At 40.4% G+C, this 23,736-nt stretch overlaps 1 protein-coding gene across 1 annotated transcript; it reads left to right on the top strand.

The window, feature by feature from the left end:
* Window positions 1-553: 553 nt before the first annotated feature.
* RRAGD (Ras related GTP binding D) lies at window positions 554-22,363 on the top strand. Its single transcript, XM_005483951.4, has 7 exons — window positions 554-1,088; window positions 7,591-7,886; window positions 8,282-8,481; window positions 9,498-9,612; window positions 15,362-15,504; window positions 17,250-17,398; window positions 19,299-22,363. Exons 1-7 carry the CDS (start codon window positions 941-943, stop codon window positions 19,448-19,450), a joined length of 1,203 nt encoding a protein of 400 aa, XP_005484008.3. The 5' UTR covers window positions 554-940; the 3' UTR covers window positions 19,451-22,363.
* The last annotated feature ends 1,373 nt before the right edge of the window (window positions 22,364-23,736 follow it).

Below are 23,736 nucleotides of genomic sequence, written 5' to 3'. Positions count from 1 at the left end.
TACAGATGATGCAGGAACGTCTCCCACGCCTATCTCTGGAGTTTGTGCAGGATGAGGTTGCAGGACTTGACCAAGAAGAGGAGGCTCAGGAGAAACCTTACCACTCTCTTCAAACTGACTGAAAGGAGGCTGTAGCCAGATAGGGATCGGACTCTTCTCCCTGGCAACCAGTGACAGGAGGAGAGCACATAGACTTAAGCTGCCTCAGGGGAAATTTAGGTTCTACATTGGGCAGAAATTCTTCACAGAGAGGGTGATTAGATTCAGAATGGACTGTCCAGGGAGGTGGTGGAGTCACCGGACGTATTTAAGGAAAGACTGGACATGGCACTTAGTAGCCACGGTGCAGCTGACACGGGGGTGTTTGGTCATAGGTTGGGCTCAATGATACCATAGGTCTTTTCCAACCTATTTGATTCTGTGACTGTAAGGATTCTGAGCAGGGATGCTTGTAATAGAAACGCCAGGTGCCCTCTCGGTGCCGCTGCCGGGCACACCCGGCCACTCCACTCGCCCACCGCGGCGCCCCGCAAGCCAGGGGCAGCGCCTCGCGGGTGCACGGCTCCCACGGGCGTCTCTCGGGAGAGCAGGGCCGGGGCGAGCGGTGGCGACGCTGCTCAGACCCGCCGGTGAGCCCGCAGCGCCCGGCTATGCCCGCCGGCGCGGGGGTGCCAGCGGCACGGCCGGGCTCGGGAGCGGGCCCGGGCGAGCGCGGAGGCCCCGGCGGCCCCGGCGGCCCGTGACCGGGCGCGTCAGGTGACGCGGGTCACGCCGCCTCCCCGCCCGCCCCGCCGGCAGCTGCGCCGCGCTCCGCCAGCGCCGTGCGGGGGGAAGGAGGGGAGCGGCGGCGGGCGCGGCGCCAGCGCGGGACCTGCGCCCCCCGCGCCCCGAGCCTGCCGCAGGCAGAGGGGCCGGGAGCCCCGCCAGGAGCGCGGCCGGCATGAGCCAGGTGCCGAGGAAGCTGCCGGAGGAGGAAGAGGGGGACGAGGAGGAGGAAGAGGAGGAGGAGATCGTGGGCTTGGCGGGTTACGCCGACGGGGCCGAGTCCTTCTCGGACGGCGACGCGGAGAGCGGCGGCGATGAGGCGTGTGAGTGCCGCTCGCGGCGGCCGCAGCGGCACCGGGAGCGGCGGGGCGGTGGCCGCGGGGCTGTGGGGGCGGCGGCTGGGGCTTGGGCTGGGGCTGCTCCCGGAGCGCCGAGGGGGAAGCACCAGGCTCGGAGGGGGCTGCGGAGGAGCGGCCGGCAGCGAGCGCGGGTGTGGAGTGAGGCGGGGCGGGGGCCGGGGTGAGGCCGGGACGGTGGCGGGGGACGCAGGGCCGCCGCCAGGAGGTGAGGTTTGGCGGCCCGCGGATGTGAGTCAGGGAGGAGGCGAGGTGCCCCGCGGGTTTTGGGACACGAGGGGAGCCGGGGCCAGCGGTGCGGGGAAAGACGAGGCGTCCAGTGGGAGGGCAGGCCCAAGTGGGGACGGGGCTGGGCGCTGGGAGGCCAGGCGGAGCGAGGATGCTGCGGAGGTGCCGTGGGAAAGGCCGGGACGGGGACGGGGTGCTCGGTGGGTCAGAGGGTGCAGGGAGCTCTGAGGAAGGAGCAGGGCAAGGCTGACAGGTAGCAGGAAACGTTGGGAAAAGAGGGAGGAGGCAAAGGGAGTGCAGGCAAAGTGTGTGTGTGTGTGTGTGTGTGTGTGTGTGTGTGTGTGTGTGATTTCTCATCAGTATTCTTCCAGTCTGGGGTGAGAGTTATTAGTTATTGGAGGCCACAGCTTGATGATGTGCCCCGAGTGTGCCAGGGTGGGGGGTTGGGTGTCACGCTATAAAAGGCAGCGGCCACACGCAGCTCTGTGTCCGGGGCTGCTCCGCAGCTGCGAGTGTCAGTCCCACAGTGGCAGGCTCTGCTAAATGTCCGTCTGTCTGTGCCTGTGGGGAGCCGCCTTACTCACTGCATGTCCGTGTCAGTAGGGATGGTGATGCTGAGAAGGACGGGCTTACCAGGAAAAGCAGTCTCATTCAGTAGAAAAAGGAAATGCCAGCTCAGAGCCTGTTGCGTTCATTCAGAGCCTGAATTCATTCTTCTGAGACATATTTCACAAAGGAGCTTGGAGAACTCTCAGTATCACAGGATAAAAAAAGAAGTGCTTTTTTATAAGAGCATAATAAAAAGGCCACATGCTTTAAGTCTATTTCGATATTAGCGTGCAGAACTCTTCTCCTTAAAGGCCCAGTCCTCCAGGCTGCCATGGAAGGTGCTGCACTGACTAATGTAATTTTGGGGAGTGGAGGAGGGTCAGTGCTTTGAGTATAAGCCTTCATGGTTAAAGCTATAGGAATGTTGGACTGTAAAGGCTGTAACTGAGATTAAATAAAGTCTTACTTGAACCTGCTAAAGAATTGCCTTTATTTTGATGCAAAGAGGATAAATTTTAATGTGATTCTTTAGTGCTACACTAACTTAGTGTTTTCTGTAGAGGACTAACCCATATACTGTCTTCAGACAAATTCATTTGGATATTTTTGAATAGGAACTTGTTAGACTGCTAAAAATTGCAATTGCTTCTTTACAGTAATACCAGAATATTGTGCTTAACAGAAAAAAACCTTTACATCTGAATAGCAGAAGTCAGTCCATGCAGAGACTATTCTACACAGGATTAAAACAATCTGGACATTTTGACTGTCCAGATTCCCTGGTTTTCTGTTTCATTTTGAATTCTCCAGAGAAAGAGGCAGACAGCATCTGAACTGGAGGGGGTTGGGATTTGGGTCTGTGTTTTGTATAACACTGGGCTACAGGGCAGGGGGCTTTCCCCTTTTTTTTGTCCTTTCTTCCTGGCTCTGTATGGCAAGTAGTCCAAAATTCAGTGTCACTGCCTCCACTTTTCCACAAAGAAAAAATGAAAAGGGCAATATAAGAAGAACAGTTTCAATGCATGGCTGTTGGCAGTAAAGAGAGAAGGCAGGCTTAAAAGTAAAAGCATAATTTCTTCTTGTAAGTATGCAGAAGATTTCAAAACTTCACTTTGGTCATCCCTCACCCTATACTGGGTTAGTGTCTCCAGCTTCAGGGCTGAAACCATGGCTCTTGTCTTTTGTTTACACTTAGGGTCATATTCAGGGACCTTAAAACGCTTGAATTTACATAAAGCCTAGTCATATTTTTTATAGATGCAATTTAAAAGTGTTTAGAAGCAGGAAAGCTCTCTGCAGAGTGTCCCAAGGAAGTGGCTTTAAGACGTACCCCTGCAGAGTGCTGCACTTGCGGCAGCGTGGGACCTGATCTTCTGGAAGAGACATTTCTGAGTTTTTTCTGTAGCCACAAGAATTTCTTTCCACCAGGTGTTTCTGCGATGTCTATGAGCTCCCAGTAGCTGAACACCCTTCTTCATAGCATACAGGCTTTTTCTGTTAACTCTTTAGTTTCAGGCCATCTGTTAGCGTTGAGGATGTTCAGTGTTTTGTAAGGGCATTGTCTTGACAGCAGTCCAAAGTGCTGCAAATACCACAGTCACAGCAGTACTGGAAATGCTACAGGAATAATGGCTTTGAAGGTAAGAGTAGAAAGTTTGGATTGAACTGCTACCTCTCCTTTACGCAGAAATGGTTAAAACTTAATATAACTGAATTAGTGGGGAAAAAAAATCATCATTAGCTGTATTTGTTCAAACCTAGACTAAGAGGCTTGTTACCTTGCAGTTGGTAACATGAGCAAAATAATTCCTTTTGGCTTTATGTTACTTGAGCAGATGAGCTGTGATGTTTCATTTGTATGTTTGAAAGCTGGTGGGATGTACAGAACGAGGCATCCCCATCCCATATGCCCACAAAGCATGGGTTGTCACCTGCTTTGACAATTAATTGCAGTTGATCTGTTACTCAGGATAGGCTTCAAAAACTGCTTTAGTTATCTCTGTATATCTAATGGCATAAAGGAGATACTAAAGTATTCACTGTGGACTGGTGAGACAGGCTGGGAGTGCTGCATGCTGTTCTCAACTCCTGGGAGCTGTGCTCTTCTGCATGTTGCAATGCATGCAAAACACTCCGTAGGCAAGGACACAGCTGTGGTTAACAGAGGTTCTGTAAGGAATGGAGTGCTTTTCTGGGGGAAAGTGCTTTTAGGTTTGTTGAGTTAAATTTGTGAATACTTCAAAGGAATGGCCTCTAACCAGCATGGCTTCTGTTCTTTATGGCTGCTTAGTTGAAACATGAAGGACTGTTGATATGCATTAGAGACTGGCATTTTAAAACATTTACTGTTTGCAAAAGTGAATGAAGCAGGAAATGTGTGGCATCTCACAATAGGGAAAATTATCTTTCCCGTTATAGAACAGAGAAGAGTTTAGTGTTTCTCTTGGGCATATTATGATCTCACTCAGTAACCTAGTCTGGGAAGTTGCAGTGATACATCTACTGGCATTTCTGTGGCAAATTAAAAAAGGAGTTGTCATGTACTCCTGCAGAGGAATGTGGGCAGGCAAAGCATCGTCCAATTCCTTTACATATAAGGTAATCTCTTAACTCTCTCTGGGAGGGAAGTGCTGTAGAAGCCTTGCTGTCTCGTCAGGTTTGGATGATACTCTTACATTTCCCTGTCTTTGAACTGGCAGGATTTCAAAAGCTAAGTAACAGTCCTACTAGCAGAAGAGCTTCATTCTTATCGCTAATTCTGTTTGCAGTTGCAACTGTATTTTTTTTAGTATGGCTTTAATAGAAAGCAATTTCCTGCTATTAAGCATTACAATCAGTAAAAATCTAACAGCCTGGAATAATTTAATACCACAATGTAAAAACTCCCAAATGATTTAAAATATTTCTTCAGATATGTGTGGGGTTTTAGGTTGTTTCTCAAGAAAAGGGAGTTAGGTATGTAGCTTGTCCTCTGGTTGTCTCATCAGTGGTCAGAATCTTGGAAACTGCTGTCCACCTTCAACCAAGTCTGAGCAAAAGACATCTCAAAGGTTATTAAGTTCCCACAAGTTTGAGGAAAACTGGTATTCCAAAGAGAGGAGAAAGCTAAATGAAGTGTCCTCAGAAGGACAAGTGAGCAGTTTTGTGCATTCACTGTGGCAGCAGCTGGCAGACGGGTGCACACAGTGTAGCCAACTGAAATGTGCTGAGCTCCAGATCAGCCACAGCATGTCATATCTATTATTTGGAGGAGATGTCATAAGACATACAGGAGGAAGTTGGTGTTTTTGTGGTGGGAAGAGGAAGGGGACACAAAGTACAAATCCATGGTAGATGAGACTTTGTAAGTTCAGTTGCATACAGAGCAAATGGGAGGATTTTTATTTTTTTGAAGCATGCAATAAAGCCTCAACTTGAAGCCTGTTCTTTACATGTTTTTATAAAGTCTTGACAAAGCTTTGAATAAATTATTTTCTCTTCTCATGGCCAAAAAGCTGAGTGAGATGGAGTGTACACCATTGACTCTTGCATATTTGGTTTGGTTTATTACAAGGCTGTACTCCCAAAACATAAAATATCTTTACATCATCTTAGAGCAGATGTTTATTATTCTTCTGGAGTTGTGAAGTATTGTAGGCACATTTCTCCCAGCCACAGGAGTGCTACCTCTGTTCAAGGTGATGGGAAGAGTAGAGGAGCACGTTAACCTCAGTTTCTTAGTTCGTAAATTTGTTGTGTGTAGATCAGCAGAAGTGGCCATTGCTGTGTTTATTGGATGAGATTCTTACAGAGTTACCTATCCCTGTTCTGTCTGAAAGTGTTTCCCCTGTGCACATGTTCCTGCCTTGCAGTGTTCGTGTGTGATAAATGACAAGAACACAGTAAGGGGTAATACCTGCCATGGTTTTTCAATTGCATTTGAAATGGACAGGATCCCTTGGATAATGAGTTGAAAACTTCTTCAGTCACTGGTGACACGGACCTGCACTGAGTGGCACAACCTCTCACAAGCCAGTAGATGGTGCCAGGAGATGTTTTATGCTAACACTGCAATATCTTCAGTTTGAGAAGCCCTGCTTCTCGGTCACTCAAATTTGGGAGGCACAAACAGACCTGGACACAGTTCTGTACCCTCCTGGCAGACATACCCTGCTCCTTTGGTTCTGAAAGCTGTGAATGAGGCTTCAGGCACACAAGAAGATGCAAGATGTGGTCACCACCTAGGTGCAAAACGTGCTCCTAGGCAAAGGATTCCTTTAAGCTTTCCATCTTCTTTTGGCTGATAATGTAATAAATTTTCAGGTTCAAACTGTTACTGAGATTTCTTGTTTTGCATTTTAATATTTTGGGAGTAAAGCTGACCACATATGCAGGGCATATTCAGGAATGATGCGTGTGAATAAATGTGTGCCAGATAAGTTTTGCAATTCAAAACTTATCCCAGCAGAAAAAAGAAATGCAATTATGTTGTGCTACAAAGTATGATCTGAATAGTCTGTGGTGCAGTGGATAGAAGGTCTACCAAACCCCACTGGATAGTATGTTTAGCCTGTTGCGTGATCAGTATTTTAAACCTGACCTCTCTGTACTCTGAGTTGTACTCTGTGGGTTTAGCACTGAAAACTCCTTTTTTTGTGCTGCTTGTATTTGACACTGCAGAGTCACAGAGGTGTTTCAAAGCTTTTTACATATAAGGCAGTGCCATTTCACCTCAGCACCAAAGGACATTTCAAAGTTATAGGCCAGCTAGATGCAGCAATTTAGACATCTTTGGGTGTTTTGATTAGAGATAACCTGAAGCTAAAGTGTGTCCAGGAATGGATGGCTATACATTCATGTCCTTACAGATATAACAGCATAGTTTACTGTTGGAACCACTTGATGCTGATATAACTGCATCAGCACCAGAAAAAATAGTGCCAGTTTCAAACTGGAGTAGGTAACACAATGAAACCCCTGTGTTCCCAGGCCTTTGTTTTGCAAATAGGCAGATGATATGCTGTAATCTTATTTATTGGATAACAAACCTTTACAGATTGTAACGCGAATTGCTGAGCAGCAAGTGAAATCCTAAGCACCTTAGGAAAGGACTCCTCATGAGCTCAGTACTGCTTACTGCTTACTCAGTAAGCAACATAGAAGCCCTGTGTGCCTGCTGAGTTGAACTCTTCCTGTAGCTCCTTGCATGTGTGATTTCATTATTAGTTTATTTATTGGTTGATTGATTTTAGAGAAAGGCAGCCCTCAGGTAGAAAGATCATGCAGAGGTACTTAACAGAGTCTTACCTTGTTCTTCCAGCATTGTGATGTAGCTATCTGCTGGAAAGGGTATTTGTTATCAGATGATACTCTTTTAAAGGAGAATATATGTGGCATAGTGTTAATTAGAGTAAAATTAGGTATTTAAAGATGTCTATGTGTGATAACAGATTTTTCACATACAAACAGAGCAGTCAAACCTTCTGCAGTTTGTCTTGGAGGTGAGAAGTAGATTTTCTGATAGTATACCCTAAGGGGCAAATAATTAAAGTCAAAATGCCTGTAGCACTGCTCTCTAAGCCTAAACATTGGATACATTTGCATAAATTAATATAAAAAATTCATGAAAATAAATATCAAATGCATGTTATCTGGCAGTTACTAATTATATTGCCATAGTATATTCCTTTTCTTCTTGTGTGATTTTATTCAGTTTTGGATTTCAATGATCCCTTCAGTACTGAAGTTAAGCCAAGAATCCTACTCATGGGATTGAGAAGAAGTGGAAAGTCTTCCATTCAGAAAGTTGTCTTTCACAAAATGTCGCCGAATGAGACTCTCTTCTTGGAGAGCACAAACAAGATCTGCAGAGAGGATGTTTCCAACAGCTCCTTTGTCAACTTTCAGATATGGGATTTTCCTGGGCAAATTGACTTCTTTGACCCTACGTTTGATTATGAGATGATTTTCAGAGGCACTGGAGCACTGATATTTGTTATTGATTCTCAGGTAAAAAAAGGGGCTTTAAGCTATTTTTTTCTTCCTTCAGCAATAGACAAATGGGAGGGTTTTTCAAAGCAAATAAATAATCTACATCACAAACACACATTAAAAGAAATCATTAAAACTTGAAGAGCAGCTTGGCTATTTTTAATCTCTCCCCGCAGTGTGTTTGGAAGTTAACTAATTTGTTTTAACATCTCAAGGTTCTTGCTCAGATTCGTAAGTGCTGACAGCATGAGATTGGTGCACATGCTGGATGTAGGCTCAGGCTTCTACTTTTAAAACATTAAAAAATCAAGCTGCTGTTGAGCTGTAGTACTATTTAAAAATAAGTATCATTAAGTATAATATATATTTTTAAGTACTTTCCCAAGTTGTAGCTCTTCTTTTTCCTTTATTAGGATGATTATATGGAAGCATTAGCTCGGCTGCATCTTACTGTGACCAGAGCTTATAAAGTGAATCCAGATATCAACTTTGAAATCTTTATCCATAAAGTGGATGGTTTATCTGATGACCATAAGATTGAAACACAGAGGGATATTCACCAGAGGGCAAATGACGACCTTGCAGATGCTGGATTGGAGAAGATTCACCTCAGGTGAGAAAAGTTGCTGTGCAGTGAATGCTAAAGAGGAGAGCAGCTTATTTGATAGCAGTTACTATTTTCTGTCCTCTTGAACTAGCAGGCAACATGCTTTTGATATATGAAGGATAATCAGAGACCCTGTATTTGACCTGAGCCAAAGTATCCTATTTCTGATTGCTCTCTAGAAGGGAAAGATGGAGAGCTGCTTAATAACACATGACAAACATGCCAGAATACTATCAGGTTTTGCTGCAGTTGCTGTCTTGAAATAAATTGACTTGGACAGTGACAACAACCAGTAGAGTTCCAGGCCATGGAGTGTGTATGGCACCACATCACTTTGCCTCCTTTGAAAGCCCTGTGCCACTCACTCATCCTCGCTGCTGCAGCCTGCTCAGAGCCGCTTGGGAAGACCTGTGCTGTAGCTTTGCCTTGTGTCCTCTGGTAAAATGGGTTAATGTAGTAAATGGTGACAAGTAGAGGACTTTGCAGGCTGGGAACCAGAGGACATCAAGTTGTCATGGCTTTCTGAGCACTTTAAAGCCAAATATATTGAAATGAGAGGCCTGATCCATGAACATGCCAGCTCTTTAGAGCTCTACTGCATCACTGCACTACTGCATCACTACTACTCGACTGCATCACTGCACTGATAAATGGGACACAGCTTTCAAAAAGTAGATCACAATAGGCATACTCAGTAACACTCCTCTGAAATTTGATAAATATTTTTGTAAGAATACTCCTCTCCTGAAATTTGATAAATATTTTTGTAAGAATACCAGTGTGGGAGTTGCATTAAAAAGTTCTACATTGAGTTCTAGATTTCACTGTTCAGGCTGGGGGTTTTTTTAGTATAGAGATTAAGTCCTGTGTTTCAATCATATCATGACTTTTGATCACAGGGGGTAATTGCATTAGTGTAGGCACTTACTGTCTGACAATATTTTATTTCACTCATATTGTGAAAAGTACATCATGTTCACAGTATGTGGCTAAAAGGAAAATGTGGTGACATTTTTTTCCAGCTTTTATCTGACAAGCATATATGATCATTCTATATTTGAAGCATTTAGCAAAGTGGTACAGAAACTGATTCCACAGCTCCCAACACTGGAAAACCTGCTTAACATCTTTATTTCAGTAAGTACTTCCTATGTCCTTTGTCTGTAGATCTGGCTGTGTCCAACATGCATGTTTAGATACTCTATTCACTGCCTTCTAAGAGATCATGAGCAATGTGAACTCTCAGAGAAATGATCAGAACTTAGTTGAAATGCACCCCCATGCAGCTTGGCCTCACTTCCATGTCTATTAGACAGCATTGATGAGCTGCTGAGATACTCAGAGTATTTCCTGAGTCACATGAAGTGGGTTAGCTGCCATCACTTTTCTGCTTGTAGCATCAGTCTGAATGTTGCAAAAGTCTGTGCTGCATGTATATGTTGAAGTTGCACTTAAACCTTCTATGACTAAATATTTAAAGGAACATTATCTAGTCTGACCTCATATGGGGAGCTGTCTGTAGTGGTTCCCAGAATTAATTTTATTTTGTATTGGAAAGTTTACTGAGCTTAAGAAAATCATCTTATGTCATGAAATTTTTAGACATGGATTCCTCCACAACTTTCACCACTTCCATAGTTACTCTGAAGGCCAGTTAGGGAGTTTTGTGTATCTAGTGGTTTGTTACCACTGGGGAAGAAATTGTTTGCTCCACTCTTCCTGGTATGTCTGATCTCTTCCTTTCCTTCGTACTGGCTCTGACACTCACTTGTTCCCTCATGGAGTTACTATACCATGCACTTATGCACTGCTTCATTTAGTTAAAAGCAGGTGATGGAGGAGTCCAACATGCTCTTGTTCTGACACAAGGTAAGAGATGGAAACATGGGGCAGTGAGTGAAGAGGAGGACAGGAAGTAATTTGTGAAAAGGGGAAACTCCCTGTTTTAGTGGTCGTTGTATCAGGTCATAGTTGCTCTGAAAACTGCACCCTTTCTCATAATATTCTAATTTTGTGCTTAGCATCCAGCACTCATTTCTGAAGCTTCAATTTCCGAGCAAGATACTTTGTTGTGTCTTCTTGTGATTTTGACATAAGAAATTATTTAATATCATTCAACAGCTTGTAAGATAAAATTAGACTTCATGGATTCTCAGTGTGGAAATGGAGAGAGATAAAAGTTGGATGTGATAGGGAAAGCTAGGAATAGAGGAAGGTCATTCCAAAATTATTCCCTTAATTAAACAGCACATTTATACAGTGTCATAATTAATAGTTTGCTACAAAGACCTGTTTCTTCCAAAACAGCTAGACTGTATACCAGTTATTATCATGTAGTCTCAAAACTCCATGGCAGAAAGTTAATGAAGAAATGATGACAACAATTCTAGAGCAATTAGATAGTGGTTTTGGCTCACAGTCTTTCAGAGAAAGCTAGCTGAATAATAGTCTTCCCTGTGCCAGAGTCACTCCAGTCACTCTTTGTGAGTCAGATCTCTGTATGGAGTCCCCTCACTGTTTGGAGTTGGTGAAGGGTTTGTGCAGAATCTCCACATGAGCTGAGCACAGGCAGCTTCCTGAATGACTGATAACAATTGCTCATGTGTCTGGAACACCCAGCTCCAATCACACCTACAATATCAGGTATAGTTTGTAAGGAAGAAAAAGTATTTCAAACAAATGGGATGTCCAGAAAAGTGAGGGAGGTGTGCTATTTCCCCTCTTCAGTATGGGAAAAGTCTCAGACTCTTTCTTTGCTCCAGTTTCTAAATGACCTAGGGCCATGTGTAGCTGCATCACTATGTCCTCAGTATGCTTGCTGTTTTTACAAGTATCTTCTGTCTGCAGAGAGAGAGACTCAGAATGATTATTTGCAACCACAGGAAGATTAAGTAAGCATCGTTCTCCTGCATACAATTAGTTAGGGGGTGCCTCTTTACCTTGGCAACTTAGTAGGAACAAATTTTGGCATGGCTTTTGGTCACGCCTTATCTCAGGAAGCCCATGTGTTGGATATCAGGGCGGGGGTGTGTTCGTGTTCTACTTTTCAGTTTCAGCGCATTCACGAGGAAGTGCTTTCATTTATGCCACAGAGACTTCCAACACAAAAAGCTGACAATTACAAAAATAGATCTGTGATCACTCTTAAGTTCACAGCAGGTTTTTTCCCCAGTTTATAACGCCACAGTGTGTGAGCATGTTTGAGGATCCATCAGTGTGATAATACTGCTTCTGCATTCTTTAATGTAAGGGCTTGTAAGTCATTAAATAACTGGCACTAAAAATCCCCGTTAATCTTATCTGATAACACATCAGCTTCATATAGAAAGATGCCTGTTTCTTAATTACTGTGACCTTATTAACCAATCAAGATGTGTGACATAGGAAAGTGTATTGTAATTTGAGGTTGTTTGATCTGTTTTGAGGGATATTAAAAAGTACGTATTAAACCAAACAATTATTATAGTAAAAATAAAATTATATACAGTTTTGATCATTTAATGATTTAAATTTTGTAATCTGTAAATTCAAATGTAGTGATAAAAATTAATTCGCGAAATCTGCTGTGTGATGTAATGCCTGTTTAAATAATTGTCCAAAATTCATTGCTAACTGGATGTGACTGGCAATATCCTCTTAAGTTCTTTTGAGAGTTGCTTTTTAGGGCCAAATTCTGGCTTACTTTCATACATTAAAGACAGAAAAAGATAGGCCTGCTTACCTGTCCTAGGATTGGAGGAATACTACCACTTTTACGGAACCTATTCTATTTAAGGATTAGATGTCTTCTACATCATCACACCCCGTATAGTTGAGAGACATGGTTTGAATTTCAAGTACCTCATGGTTTTTACCTATCCAAAATAAAATCTCATATATTCATTGCAGATTTTTCACAATGGCTCTCTTGGTTCAGATTAACCATGGAATATTCTTACATCAATTCAGAATGACTTTAGCACATGTTGCATCTTCTCTGCAGACTGTAGGGTTGTGGCAGGGAGAACTGGTGTTTTTTCAGGCTCTGCTCTCATTTAATCAATGCCAGCCTTTCATTCACTAAGGAACCCACCAGTTCCAGTAACAGAAACAGTTTATTTCTTATTGTAATTTTCCCTAAGCAGTAATGATGTAATGTCTCTTTGAACATTACTTTTAATCCACCTTTTCCTGGTTTTAATGACTTTTTATTACTGTTTCTATAATTTCTGTTTGGGTTCTTTTGTGGGCTAGGGGTAGCAGGTGGAGGGTGGAGTGTTGAGTAGTTTCCACACAAAAATTCTGGGAAATCCTTTGACTTTTTGGTTACAGTTGTACTAAAAACCCTGGCAGATGAAATATTGGAAGGCATGTGGGTGAATTTAGTGGTTACTGCTCCTGGCAGTCCATGCATTTCACAGAGGTTTCTGTTACCATACAAGTTCTAAAGAAGCAAATACATGCAGTTTCTCAGCAGGTCCTACCACAATGGATCAGTTGCAATTGAAAACAAGCATAGTTTAAGAGACCAATTTCTGCCCTTAACCAGCAGGTGTAACTGCTGGCATGGCAGAATGTCTGAAGACGTTCTTGGCAAACGTTCAGAAAACTTTCTGAACTGTCACTGCAAGTACAGGCAGGCTGCAGCACCTAGAGCTCTGAGATTAAAAAATCACTTCTCATTGTTAAATGTTATTATATTGTCACTGGCATCTTAATAATTTAAAGTGCATCTTATCTGTACAGCTGAAATCATTGCTATGTCTCTCTTTTTGTAATACAAAACTTGGCAATTGACTTCTCATGAATGACACTGCAGGGCTCAAGTTTCAGCTTCTTCTGTCTGAAATGACTTGTATTTTCAAATACAATTTTGGCCATGACTTATAGCTATGTACTTACATGATTTTTCAAAAGAACTCTTGTAATTAATCTTATTTGACAGCATCTGTTGAACTGTGTGAGGTGCTGTCAGAATTACTATTTAAAAAATAAAATTACAGAACTCCCATATGTGGCCAGAACAAGCAGCTTAAATATGCATACATTTTTGTTCTTTGTGCTCAAAGAACATAGACTCATAGAACCCTGAAGGCTGAAAGAGACCTTTAGAGATCAGCTGCTGCTCAGAGTCAGGACAGTTACAGCAAGTTGGTTATTGCTGGGTCCAGTTCAGCTTTGTGCATTTGGAAAGATGGAAACACTACAAACTCTCAGGTCAGCGTGTTCCCAATCCTTCACCACTCTTCTGTTAATTTTTTTTTCTTGTATCAAGTCGGAATTCCAGCCTGTGTCTTTTGTCTTCTGTCCTTCAGCATTGTAGCTCTGAGAAGAGCTTGGTTCTGGCTTCTCTGAACCGTTACATTAGTTATTTGTAGATAGCAGTAAGTCTTCTCTTCTTCAGGTTGAACATAGCCATTTCTTTGAGACTCTCCTTGTACATTCTGTGCTTCAGCCCATTTACCTAAGGTATCCACAGTGTGTGCTTTGTTTTTAATATTTTTTTATTACTGACTTACTGAAATAGGCCACTCAGAGAGTTTTTCTATTATGAAATACAAGAAATTCACCCCTATACTCTTTTATTACTAATGGATGTTTGCAGCCTTAGCTCTGTGTGCAGTGGTGGAGGAATGATGCCTCTTTAGGGAGAAAATGCCCAAAATACTGCTGGCCATTGTTCAATAGCATATCTAGTGTTGGAAATTTTTCTTCCTATTTCAGGAAATATGGAGAGCAGGAGAGTCACTTTAGTTACTTAACTATGTGTTAAACAGCTGACTTAGGAAAGAAGGAAGAAAAAATGGAAAAGTTCTGTAACTGTACAAAAGAAGCTGAAACTATTAAAACTCGTTAGGGATTTTCAGTGTGGTTTTTGGTGGCTACAGAACTACTGTGGCAGCAGTCCCAAACCCTGTTAAAATGGGAATTTCTGGAGACAGTTCAGTTGGATGGAGAAAATTGCTTGTCTTCGCATATAGATGGAAGAGTATTTCATAGCTTGTGCTTTAGCAATTCTGGGAAATTGCCCTTTTTTCATGCTGGGACAGGTGTGCAGGTGTAATCCTTTGACATCAGCCAGCAAGGCTACTGTTTTCAGTTAAGAAGTACACTTTTTTCTTCCAGGAAGCAGAGGCTTATGGCAGTTTACCTTATCTACACAAAGAGTATTCCTGGCTAGCTTCTCAGAGCTGTGAATACCATACATCTCCAGTGTGGAGAGTGTCTTAATCAGCTTGGCGGGATCACAGGAACACAGCTGTCATCCTTGTAGCAAGCCTTAGCATTTTAAACATGGCTTTAACTACCAGTGCTGTGTGAAACCTGAAGGCACCATCACGACACTGTTCTCTCTCCTGTGATCCTAAAAGATGTTCTACAGAACCAGACACTAAAACAGCTACAGACTGCAATGGAAAAACTTCTTAATTTCCTTGGAAATCAGTTCCTGAGCAATACTGTCTTCTTTGTCCATCAGTGTTTTCTTTCTCTTGTTTCTATCTTCTCATATGCCCACTTAGAATAACTTTAGATTGCAGCTTTCTTTTATGGCTGTTGCTACAATTAAAACACCAAAATCTTGAACTTGGAAGATTTTTCTGCTCCCCCCTTGCCCTCCTTCATTTTCCACTTAAAAGAAATTTCTCCAGGTTGAGCAGTTTGGGAGTGTCACTATGTCATTATGTCTACTCAGAGGCAGAAAGTATTGGAAGGTTTGTGAGCATTATTGTTTGCTACAAATACAACAGTGCTGTATGTACAGTTCTTTCAAAATGAGCTTGATTGCAATTTAATTTCTTTAGCCTAGACTTTTTGTATAACAGGCAAGTAAGGGAACAGAAAAGCTTGGGGTTAATTTGAAAACATGGATTCCACTTTATTTTTCTTTTTTTCTTCTCTTGAATAGAATTCTGGGATTGAAAAAGCATTTTTATTTGATGTAGTCAGTAAGATCTATATTGCAACAGACAGCACTCCAGTGGATATGCAAACTTACGAGCTCTGCTGTGATATGATAGATGTTGTGATTGACATTTCTTGTATATATGGGTAAGTAAATTGTGAATGTTTTCCATAAAGCTGTGTACTGAGAATCTGAATAGCCTCAAAATTCCAGTGATGTGGATGAAACAATAATTAGAATGGGTAATTTGCTGGCAGGGGAGGAGATGGCTGGCTTCTGAGAGACTGATCCTTCTCAGAAACAAGGATTGTTCCCTGTTCAGTCTCTTTTGTGAGCATCTTCCTATTTCTATGCTAATAATTTTATTTGGAGGAAGAAGTCAGAAGAAACCAACCTAAAATAAAAGGAAACCTCATCATTTTTTTCCCTAGGGATGAAATCAACAGAGGGACGCCTCCTGTTTTAAAAAGAAGTGGGGCCATATTGAGTTTTATTTAATAGCCAGTGGCCTCTAATAGCCTCAGAGAGTTGTTTCACTCTCACTTCAGTTCTCTGTTTGTCCTCTATTCCCTTTATGACCTTTCTGGGTTTTTTCAATTTCCCCTTTTTGTACACTAGCAAGTGGAAATCTCCTGGGCTAACATGTACATCTGCTTGCAAGTTATGTGTTCAGTGGCTGGGCCCTTGGCCAAGTGTAGTGCCAGCCACTCCTGGGAAAGGCAGGGGCACATTAAGAATTAGTGCACTAAGATGCTGACATTTGGAGGCCAATGGGCTAGCTTTGCATTTGTACCACTGGTAGGCTTCTTGCTTTCTGGAAGGGGGTACAAGGGAGAGTCCTGGTGCACACGTGCAATAAGCACTGGAACAATAAACTTGAATACTTAACCTAAAATCTCTAAAGTTTGTATATTCTACCATATGTTTCAGATTTTGGAGTCATCACTTCAGTAGCTGTGTTAGAACTTGTTTTACAGAGGTATAAAATAAAGAATGCTGATTTTTGTAAACAGAAAGAATCTGCTGTGTAGTTCAAAAGAGTGTGCATTTAATAATTATGTGTACAACGCCATTTGTGGGGCTCTTTATTTACAAAATATCATTCTGCCACTGTGCTTGTGTAGCCATTTAGCCTTTATCACCAGAGATCTGCTTGCCATTTTTTAGCTACAGACTAAAGATGATATTACAATTAATTTTTTGTCCTCTGTTCCTGGAGCATCTGTGGAAGTTGCCACTTTAATATGTTACTGAGACTAATTGTTCTGGGAGGTTGGTGATAAGAATCAATTTAACAATATCTGTGTGTGCATTCAGGAATGAGGATAAAATTACAATGTTACAATGATGTACAAAAACATAATGCAGTGATCATCATGACACAGCATCTGTGAAGGAGAAATCTCTTTTCATAATATGATGTTGCAAAAGCAAACATCTCATGAGGAAAGTCTCATGATGTCTTAAACTACCAGTCAGCTGCTACCACTCAAGCAAGGTTACTGGGTTTGGAGTTATCAGTACAGACCTACTGTTTCATATGTTTATGATAAGTCATAATATAAAGCACTGATTTAAAAAAAAAGCAGCCTTGTGGTAAATGGGTGGTAACTTACTGAGGAAAAAATAAGGTTCCAGTTCAGGCACTTGACAATCAAACCACCTGATTTCTAGTCCCAGATCTAAGGTTTGGTGTGTGATGTGTTAAACAATTTAATCTCTTTGTCTTCTTAGTTTACTAGTGTGTAGTTTGAAGAAGAGTCTGCCTGAAAGATGAAAAGGAAGATTTCATAAAGTTTGAGATTCTTTGGTGAGAGAACCAATGTAGCAGTACTTTTGTTAACTAATCTGGTGTCTTTTCTTGTTTGTTTGTTTGAATACTGCTCTTTAGGCTTAAAGATGATGGCACTGGAACCCCTTATGACAAAGAATCAATGGCAATCATAAAACTGAATAATACAACTGTCCTTTATTTAAAAGAGGTGACAAAATTCCTCGCTCTTGTTTGTTTTGTCAGAGAAGAAAGCTTTGAGAGAAAAGGTATTTTTCCCTTTTCTAGTATTGCATTATTTTTCCCTTATATTAGTGAGTTAATGAATAACTGAGGTTGTCATTAGCTGATAAATTTCTAACTGCATCATAAATTGAGGTAAGTACAGCTTGATAAAGCTTATATAACATTTTTAAAGGGATGAAAGTACTTGTGCAGGCATTAAGATGGGATGAAATCCTAAACGTATTTGACAAATTTCTGATATGAAAGTATTTGAAAGTTTACATCCAATGCAGTAAAGCTTCCACCTGCAACTGTAGACTGTGTTAGTTTATATTGTCTGACACTGATTTGTACCTGTTGACACCAGCATACACATTTGGAACAGCTTGCCTGCCATAACCAAGGGAAAAATTTTGAAACTGACAGATAGAATGTTCTTGCTTTTCTTATATCTGAAAGCAGGCTTTTGAAAAATTGCATATTTAGGACCTAGTCTTATTTAGGAGTGCTTTAATTTTGCAATTAAAGTGCACAACATTTCTTTGTCATCTTTCTGGTCAAAGTCAATACTGAGTCCTTAGTTCATGACCTCTCTGCCCACCAGTATGATGTTCACGGAGTTGCTGGTCTTTGTGACAAAACTCAGCAGTGGAAGAGCAAGCTGCCATCTGGGCTCGCGTGCCCCATCTTGTGATAGTAATTTCACCTGTCAGTGTTGGTGTGCTGTGAACACAGCACTTGTACCATGTCTGCTGGGCTGTTTGACAGCCTGGTGAGCTTTTGATAGAATTTAAACTAGTCAAATGTCTCTTCCATACCTCTACCACCTTTATTGCATATGAGTGTTGGATGCAGTTGCTTTCTGTAGAAAGCATATGAAGTGTTATTTCTGCGTACTTACTAAGAGCACTGTTTCAGAAAGACACCATGCTGAATAAACATCCCTTAGGGTTTGTCCATAACTTGTGTCTGCATAGCTGGGACACTTGGTAGCCTTCACTCTTCTGCAGTACGGCTCTGGCATTATAATGGAAATGAGCTTTTTGTGCCTCATGAATTCCAAGGAATATTTTGCCTGAACTATAGGAAGATAGAAAACGGTTTCTGGAAAAAAAAACAAAGTGTAACATGGTCGATTTAAACCACTTAAAAATATTCATCTCCTCTTAGGGAAACTGAAATGGAAAATGCTGCAGTATTTCAGTTAAGAAAGCTTATGGCATTAATATTAAATGAGGTCATGAGCTCAGTACCAAAATTCTAAAATTGTATTGTGGTGTTACAGAATTGTAGTACTCAGTAAATCTTCCAATTGACTACCAATATGGCTTTACAGCTTTCCTGTGGGATTATATTCAGCCCACTAACACAGTAATGTTATCTGCCTGTTATGTAAATCTCTAACCTAACAGCATGTCTATTGTGTTACTTTTTAATTACAGTGTAAGATGAAATACAGCTGGGTGAGATTTGGTAATAGTTCTATCAAGTATCCATTTCAAAGTTTATGTATTGTCAAAAACCAAATATTTCTTGATTAATAGAAGGTACTTATTTTTATCACAGTTATTCTGTGAAATAGATTTCCAAAGTGACACCATATTTTATGAAATATTTCAGTTTTTCTTCTAGAATACTGACCACTTCTTCAATGCCCTTTATTAAATTAGGGATCTGTTATCTGCCAATGAACTTCTATTTGATTTCTCTTAAAACATACCACTATATATAGTAGCAGACATTGTATCAATCTGTAATGCTTCCTGAATTATTTGTATGTCTCAAATGTGTTTTTGCTTAGCACAGAAAAAATTCCTGGACACTGAAAATGAGCTCCAGACAGAGAGTATGGTATTTCACTAAACACAGAATATAAGCAATGTTTTCATTACTTTATTTATATGAATGTCTTTATTAATATGTAAAACATTTCTGTCTCTGTAGGATTAATAGACTACAATTTCCATTGTTTTCGAAAAGCCATACAAGAAGTATTTGAAGTAAGAATGAAAGTAGTAAGATCTCGAAAACATCAAAGCCACCTACAAAAAAATAAAAGACCCACTCCCAATGGGACACCAAGAATGCCACTGTAACTGAGGTTTTCTGGCAATGTGGCAAGCAAAGTTTTCATGAAGTTGATATGACTTCTGCATCTCATTGCACTGAGGGAAGAGGAAAAAAAATGGGACTGATGTATTATATGAATTTTCCCTGAACGTTCAGAAAGCACTGTTGAAATATTTTTATCCAATCAGTTTTTTTCATATAGTGAGCACTTTGAGCAAAATGTTGTATATATAAACATTGAGGTGAGCACTTGTAAGAATTTTCTTAATATATGCTGTAAACCTTTTTCATGCCATATTAAGAAAAAACAGCTGTGACAGAAATACTGGGTACATAATTTGCACTTTTTCATGTTTTCCTTGTGGACTTGGACTTTGATAAACTTAGTTTTTATGGTGATTTTGATGCATGGTGTCAGGTAAAATGTATGCTGTAGTTTATATACCTGCTACAATCAAATTGGTTAGTAAACAATTAAGAAAAACTTGGTACAATGCCTTTTTAAATTTGTGACAGCTAATACCTAACATTCATACAGATCTAATTTCATATATTTTTCAATTTGTAAACTGAAGAATAATATTGAAGTATTACAGCAATAAGCACCTTACCAGGAATCGTAACTGGTAGGTAAATATTAGCTTTTATAAAACAGGCTTTTGGCCAAATTTCATCCGGAGTTCTCCTTAACACTGGTCATGCCCTCTCTTGGGTCTGGTTTTATTATTTACCTCAGCATATACCACTAAAATACCTTTCTATAAAGATGATTGTTTTGTAAAATGGCTCTATGTTGCACTGGTATTTTTATAAGGCTTCAGAAGAGTATGTTGTATCTGTACAGCTGGATTTACATTGCTAAGTTTGTGTTGAGAGCCTGTACGTGTACAGTTGGTGCAATGAAGAATCTGTATGTATTTCCACCCTGGCATTCTGATGTACTGATAAGTCATAAAGGTGTGAGCACTGGGTTCTGATTCCTTCTGTCAGGGGTACATCTGTGATTGAAATCAAGACGAGACCATTAAAATGAGGACTGGACAATCTACCTGCTGTAATAATCAGCGTACATCACTACTTTTTATTTTAATATTGAATATGAGCAGATTTACCCCAGGATCAGCCAGGACAGCAGAGGACTCTTCAAACCTAAAAAGAAGTAACGCTTTCCATGTTCTGTATTGAGTGGTTTTGTTTAATTAGTGATACAAAATTATAATTCCTTGATGGAAGGGAAACTCTTAATTTTTACCAATTGCATGCGCAGTCTAATGGTTTTGTTGGCAGCTTTTGGGAGTGAGAAGAACTTGACCAGAATGGGAGGCAGCTTGCTGTACACCAGAAACAGGTAAGGGGAAATGTACCATATTCACAGCTAATCTGCCCCCAGCCAGAATAGCTCTGGAGGCAGGCAGGAAGATGGAAACAATTGCTCTGTCAAGAATTGTGTGATAAGTAATGCAGTTCTAGGGGCTCAGGAAGGTAAGAAATACTGATAATAGTGAAAATCACTGATCCTGGTGCTGCTGGTGTGAAAAACAGTGACAGTAGCTGTAGTCAAATCAGAGTGTTCAAAAAACAGAGTTCAAATTCCTTTTAGTACTGTCACCACCCATCATCTTAGTTGAGGGCATTCTTCTGACTAGCCCCTCAGTTAAAGTAATGCAAAGCTGTTTTCAGAGTTCACCATGCAGTGATGGGTAAGAGATACCTTTTGACAGCTTTCCAGTCCGCAGGACATTCATTGAAGGGCTGCTGTAATTTCTGGCCATGTGTTTGTCTTTCATTTTGTTGAGATCCCCCTACTGGGTCACAATCTCTGTCCTCCCTTTGCCCCACCAGGTGTAGGTGGCTATGTTGGACTAAGAACACCTACCAGGCTGGGCCAGATTTTTTTGTTGTTGTTTTTATGTGTAAATTATCTCTTCATAGTGGCTATGATATGAGTCATAACTAAATGTAGCTTCCATATATTTGGCCTGAGTTCTATGTAGACCTTCTATTAGAGACTATCAACTTGTTTAAGACAGTGAAGTTGCCTCTTGTTAGTCCCATTTAGAATTTGGAACAGACTATCTAGCATAATTTAGTGAGGGTGATTTTAGCCAACATAAAACTTCCAAATCAATATCATCAGAGTAAATGTAATTTTCATCAGGTTACTTATGTTTCAAATATAAAATTTAAAGAATGTTAAAAATTCATTAGTTTTAGTGTTTAACTTTTGTATTTTCAGGTTAGGTGATATTTCACTTTTGAGTAATAATTTTCTAATGTTCTAGGTGAAGTGATTAAACACTGAGTGAGGCATGCAAGGTCCTTTTTACAAATATATTCTAAAACTTGCTTTTTCTTTAAAAAATTCTTTTAAATTTTATTGAGATTCTGGTTTTTATTTAAAAGAAATTAAATACCCCATGTGCTACAAGAGCCACTTAAGGCAGTGTTGATACACTTTTTCTAAAATTAGAAATTGTGGAAGAAGTAATTACTTCCCAAATAGTCCAGTATTTTTAAAGTACCTGATCCATAAGTCTCCATTTCTTATTTAACATTGAAGTTGACTAGAGATGGTAGGGACCATTAATGAACAAGCCATGTCTTTTAAAAACACTGGTTTACAATAAACCCAAACCAATATCCTGTGGACATTTTAAAGTCAGGAGCTAGATAACTATAAAATATTGTTTCCAAGAACGTGTTATAGTTGAGGAAATGCCTGTAAGTAATTCAACAGGCAGCAGCTCAGGCAGCAAAGTGTGTGATGGGTTCTCTGAAGAGTTCAAATGCATCTTTGAGCATGCACTGGAATGGCTATTTAAAATGTTACAGAGCTGGAATGTGTTTCTAAAATCTGGTGATTACCAACATGCTGTGCATTAGTATAGAAGTGTAATTGACAGGAGCAAACTACTCTGATAAAGTGTAATTCACATGGATCATTTGAGATCTCATGTTTCATGATAGAACAGGGTTGCTTTTCCCACTAAAACAAAAATTCTGTGGTTTCTTGCATGTGAAATTGCACTCCTGATGATTTGATACTAAGGGAGCTCATTCTGTGTAAGTACTGTAGCAATTTTTAAAAGAAATGTTGACCTATGAACTCCCTCCATCTTTATATGCATCATCAGGGTAAATGGAGGAATTAAAGAAAATAACCCATAATTGTATACAGTAGCAACTGTTTGCTTTAATGACATATTTATTGTGCTGTCATTTGCAACAATTACTGTAGAATATTTTTTTCTTAAATTGAACACTGAGGTTTTCCTATATTTGTACTGATGATGTACATGACATCATGTCATGATGTTTGTGCTGCAGCTTTGCCCTGTTAGATGCATAGATACATTAATACCAAAATTTCCTCAGATTCTAAATGTTTATCAATAACTGCATCTGAATTTACTCAATTACAGATAAACACATCAAATTCTCCCACTTCAGCTGTGTGGAAAATCAGAAATAAGCTTGATTGGGAAGTTCTTTTGGGCTCCTCTCATATGGTGGCATATGGTTGACATCCCACTTGATTTCTCACTGTATTAATATTTGCATATTAGCTCATGCACATATCTTCAAATAGCTACATTTAAAAATTACACTAGCAGATTGCTGCTTTTAATTTGTTTTCTCCCTTGTATCTGTGTTACCTTTCTCAGTTTGCTGTCTGAATTTCATATTTTGCTGTAACCAGGTCTGATACTCACTCTCCTTGGTTTCTGCCAGCCTATTCCCTTTGGCTTGTAGGCATTATGAGCCACGAGCTAGGTCTTGAGCTAAAACCTACTGAAAAAATACTGAGTGCAAAAAAAATTGTAGAAATCCATTACATGCTATAACATCCCTAAAAAGACTGGACAGATTTATGTAATCCTGGTTTGTATGCATGCCATAAAATATGTATTGATATTGAAGTTACAGTTTTGTTCGCAGTCAAATTTTAAACATTTCTTAATCATATCCAGAACATATTTTAAAATGTAAAAAACATATATAAATATATCCAAGACAAAATGCCCTAGTGCAGCAGTTTATCACAATGTTTCTTGAACTAAGCTAACACATTTTTGATAAGGTAAAAGATTTTCATGAGACTAGTCAGAGAAGATACTCTACTGAATATTCCCCTGAATACCTGGACCTGCTACAAGTAAGAGGGATTATTTATTTCAGGACTGCTGAACAGCAGAAGAAAAAGAGAAAAAACCCATTGATGCCCGTTCTTTAAAAAGAACCAAACCAAAAATAAGAAAAAGCCAACAACTAACATGTGCTAGCCTAAACTGATAAGTGTTGGATAGACATA

The sequence above is a fragment of the Zonotrichia albicollis genome, chromosome 3 (genome assembly GCF_047830755.1).
Source record: "Zonotrichia albicollis isolate bZonAlb1 chromosome 3, bZonAlb1.hap1, whole genome shotgun sequence".
NCBI classification, from domain to species: domain Eukaryota; kingdom Metazoa; phylum Chordata; class Aves; order Passeriformes; family Passerellidae; genus Zonotrichia; species Zonotrichia albicollis.
Note: the sequence above shows the minus strand (reverse complement) of the source record. Positions and strands in the feature narration are given on the sequence as shown.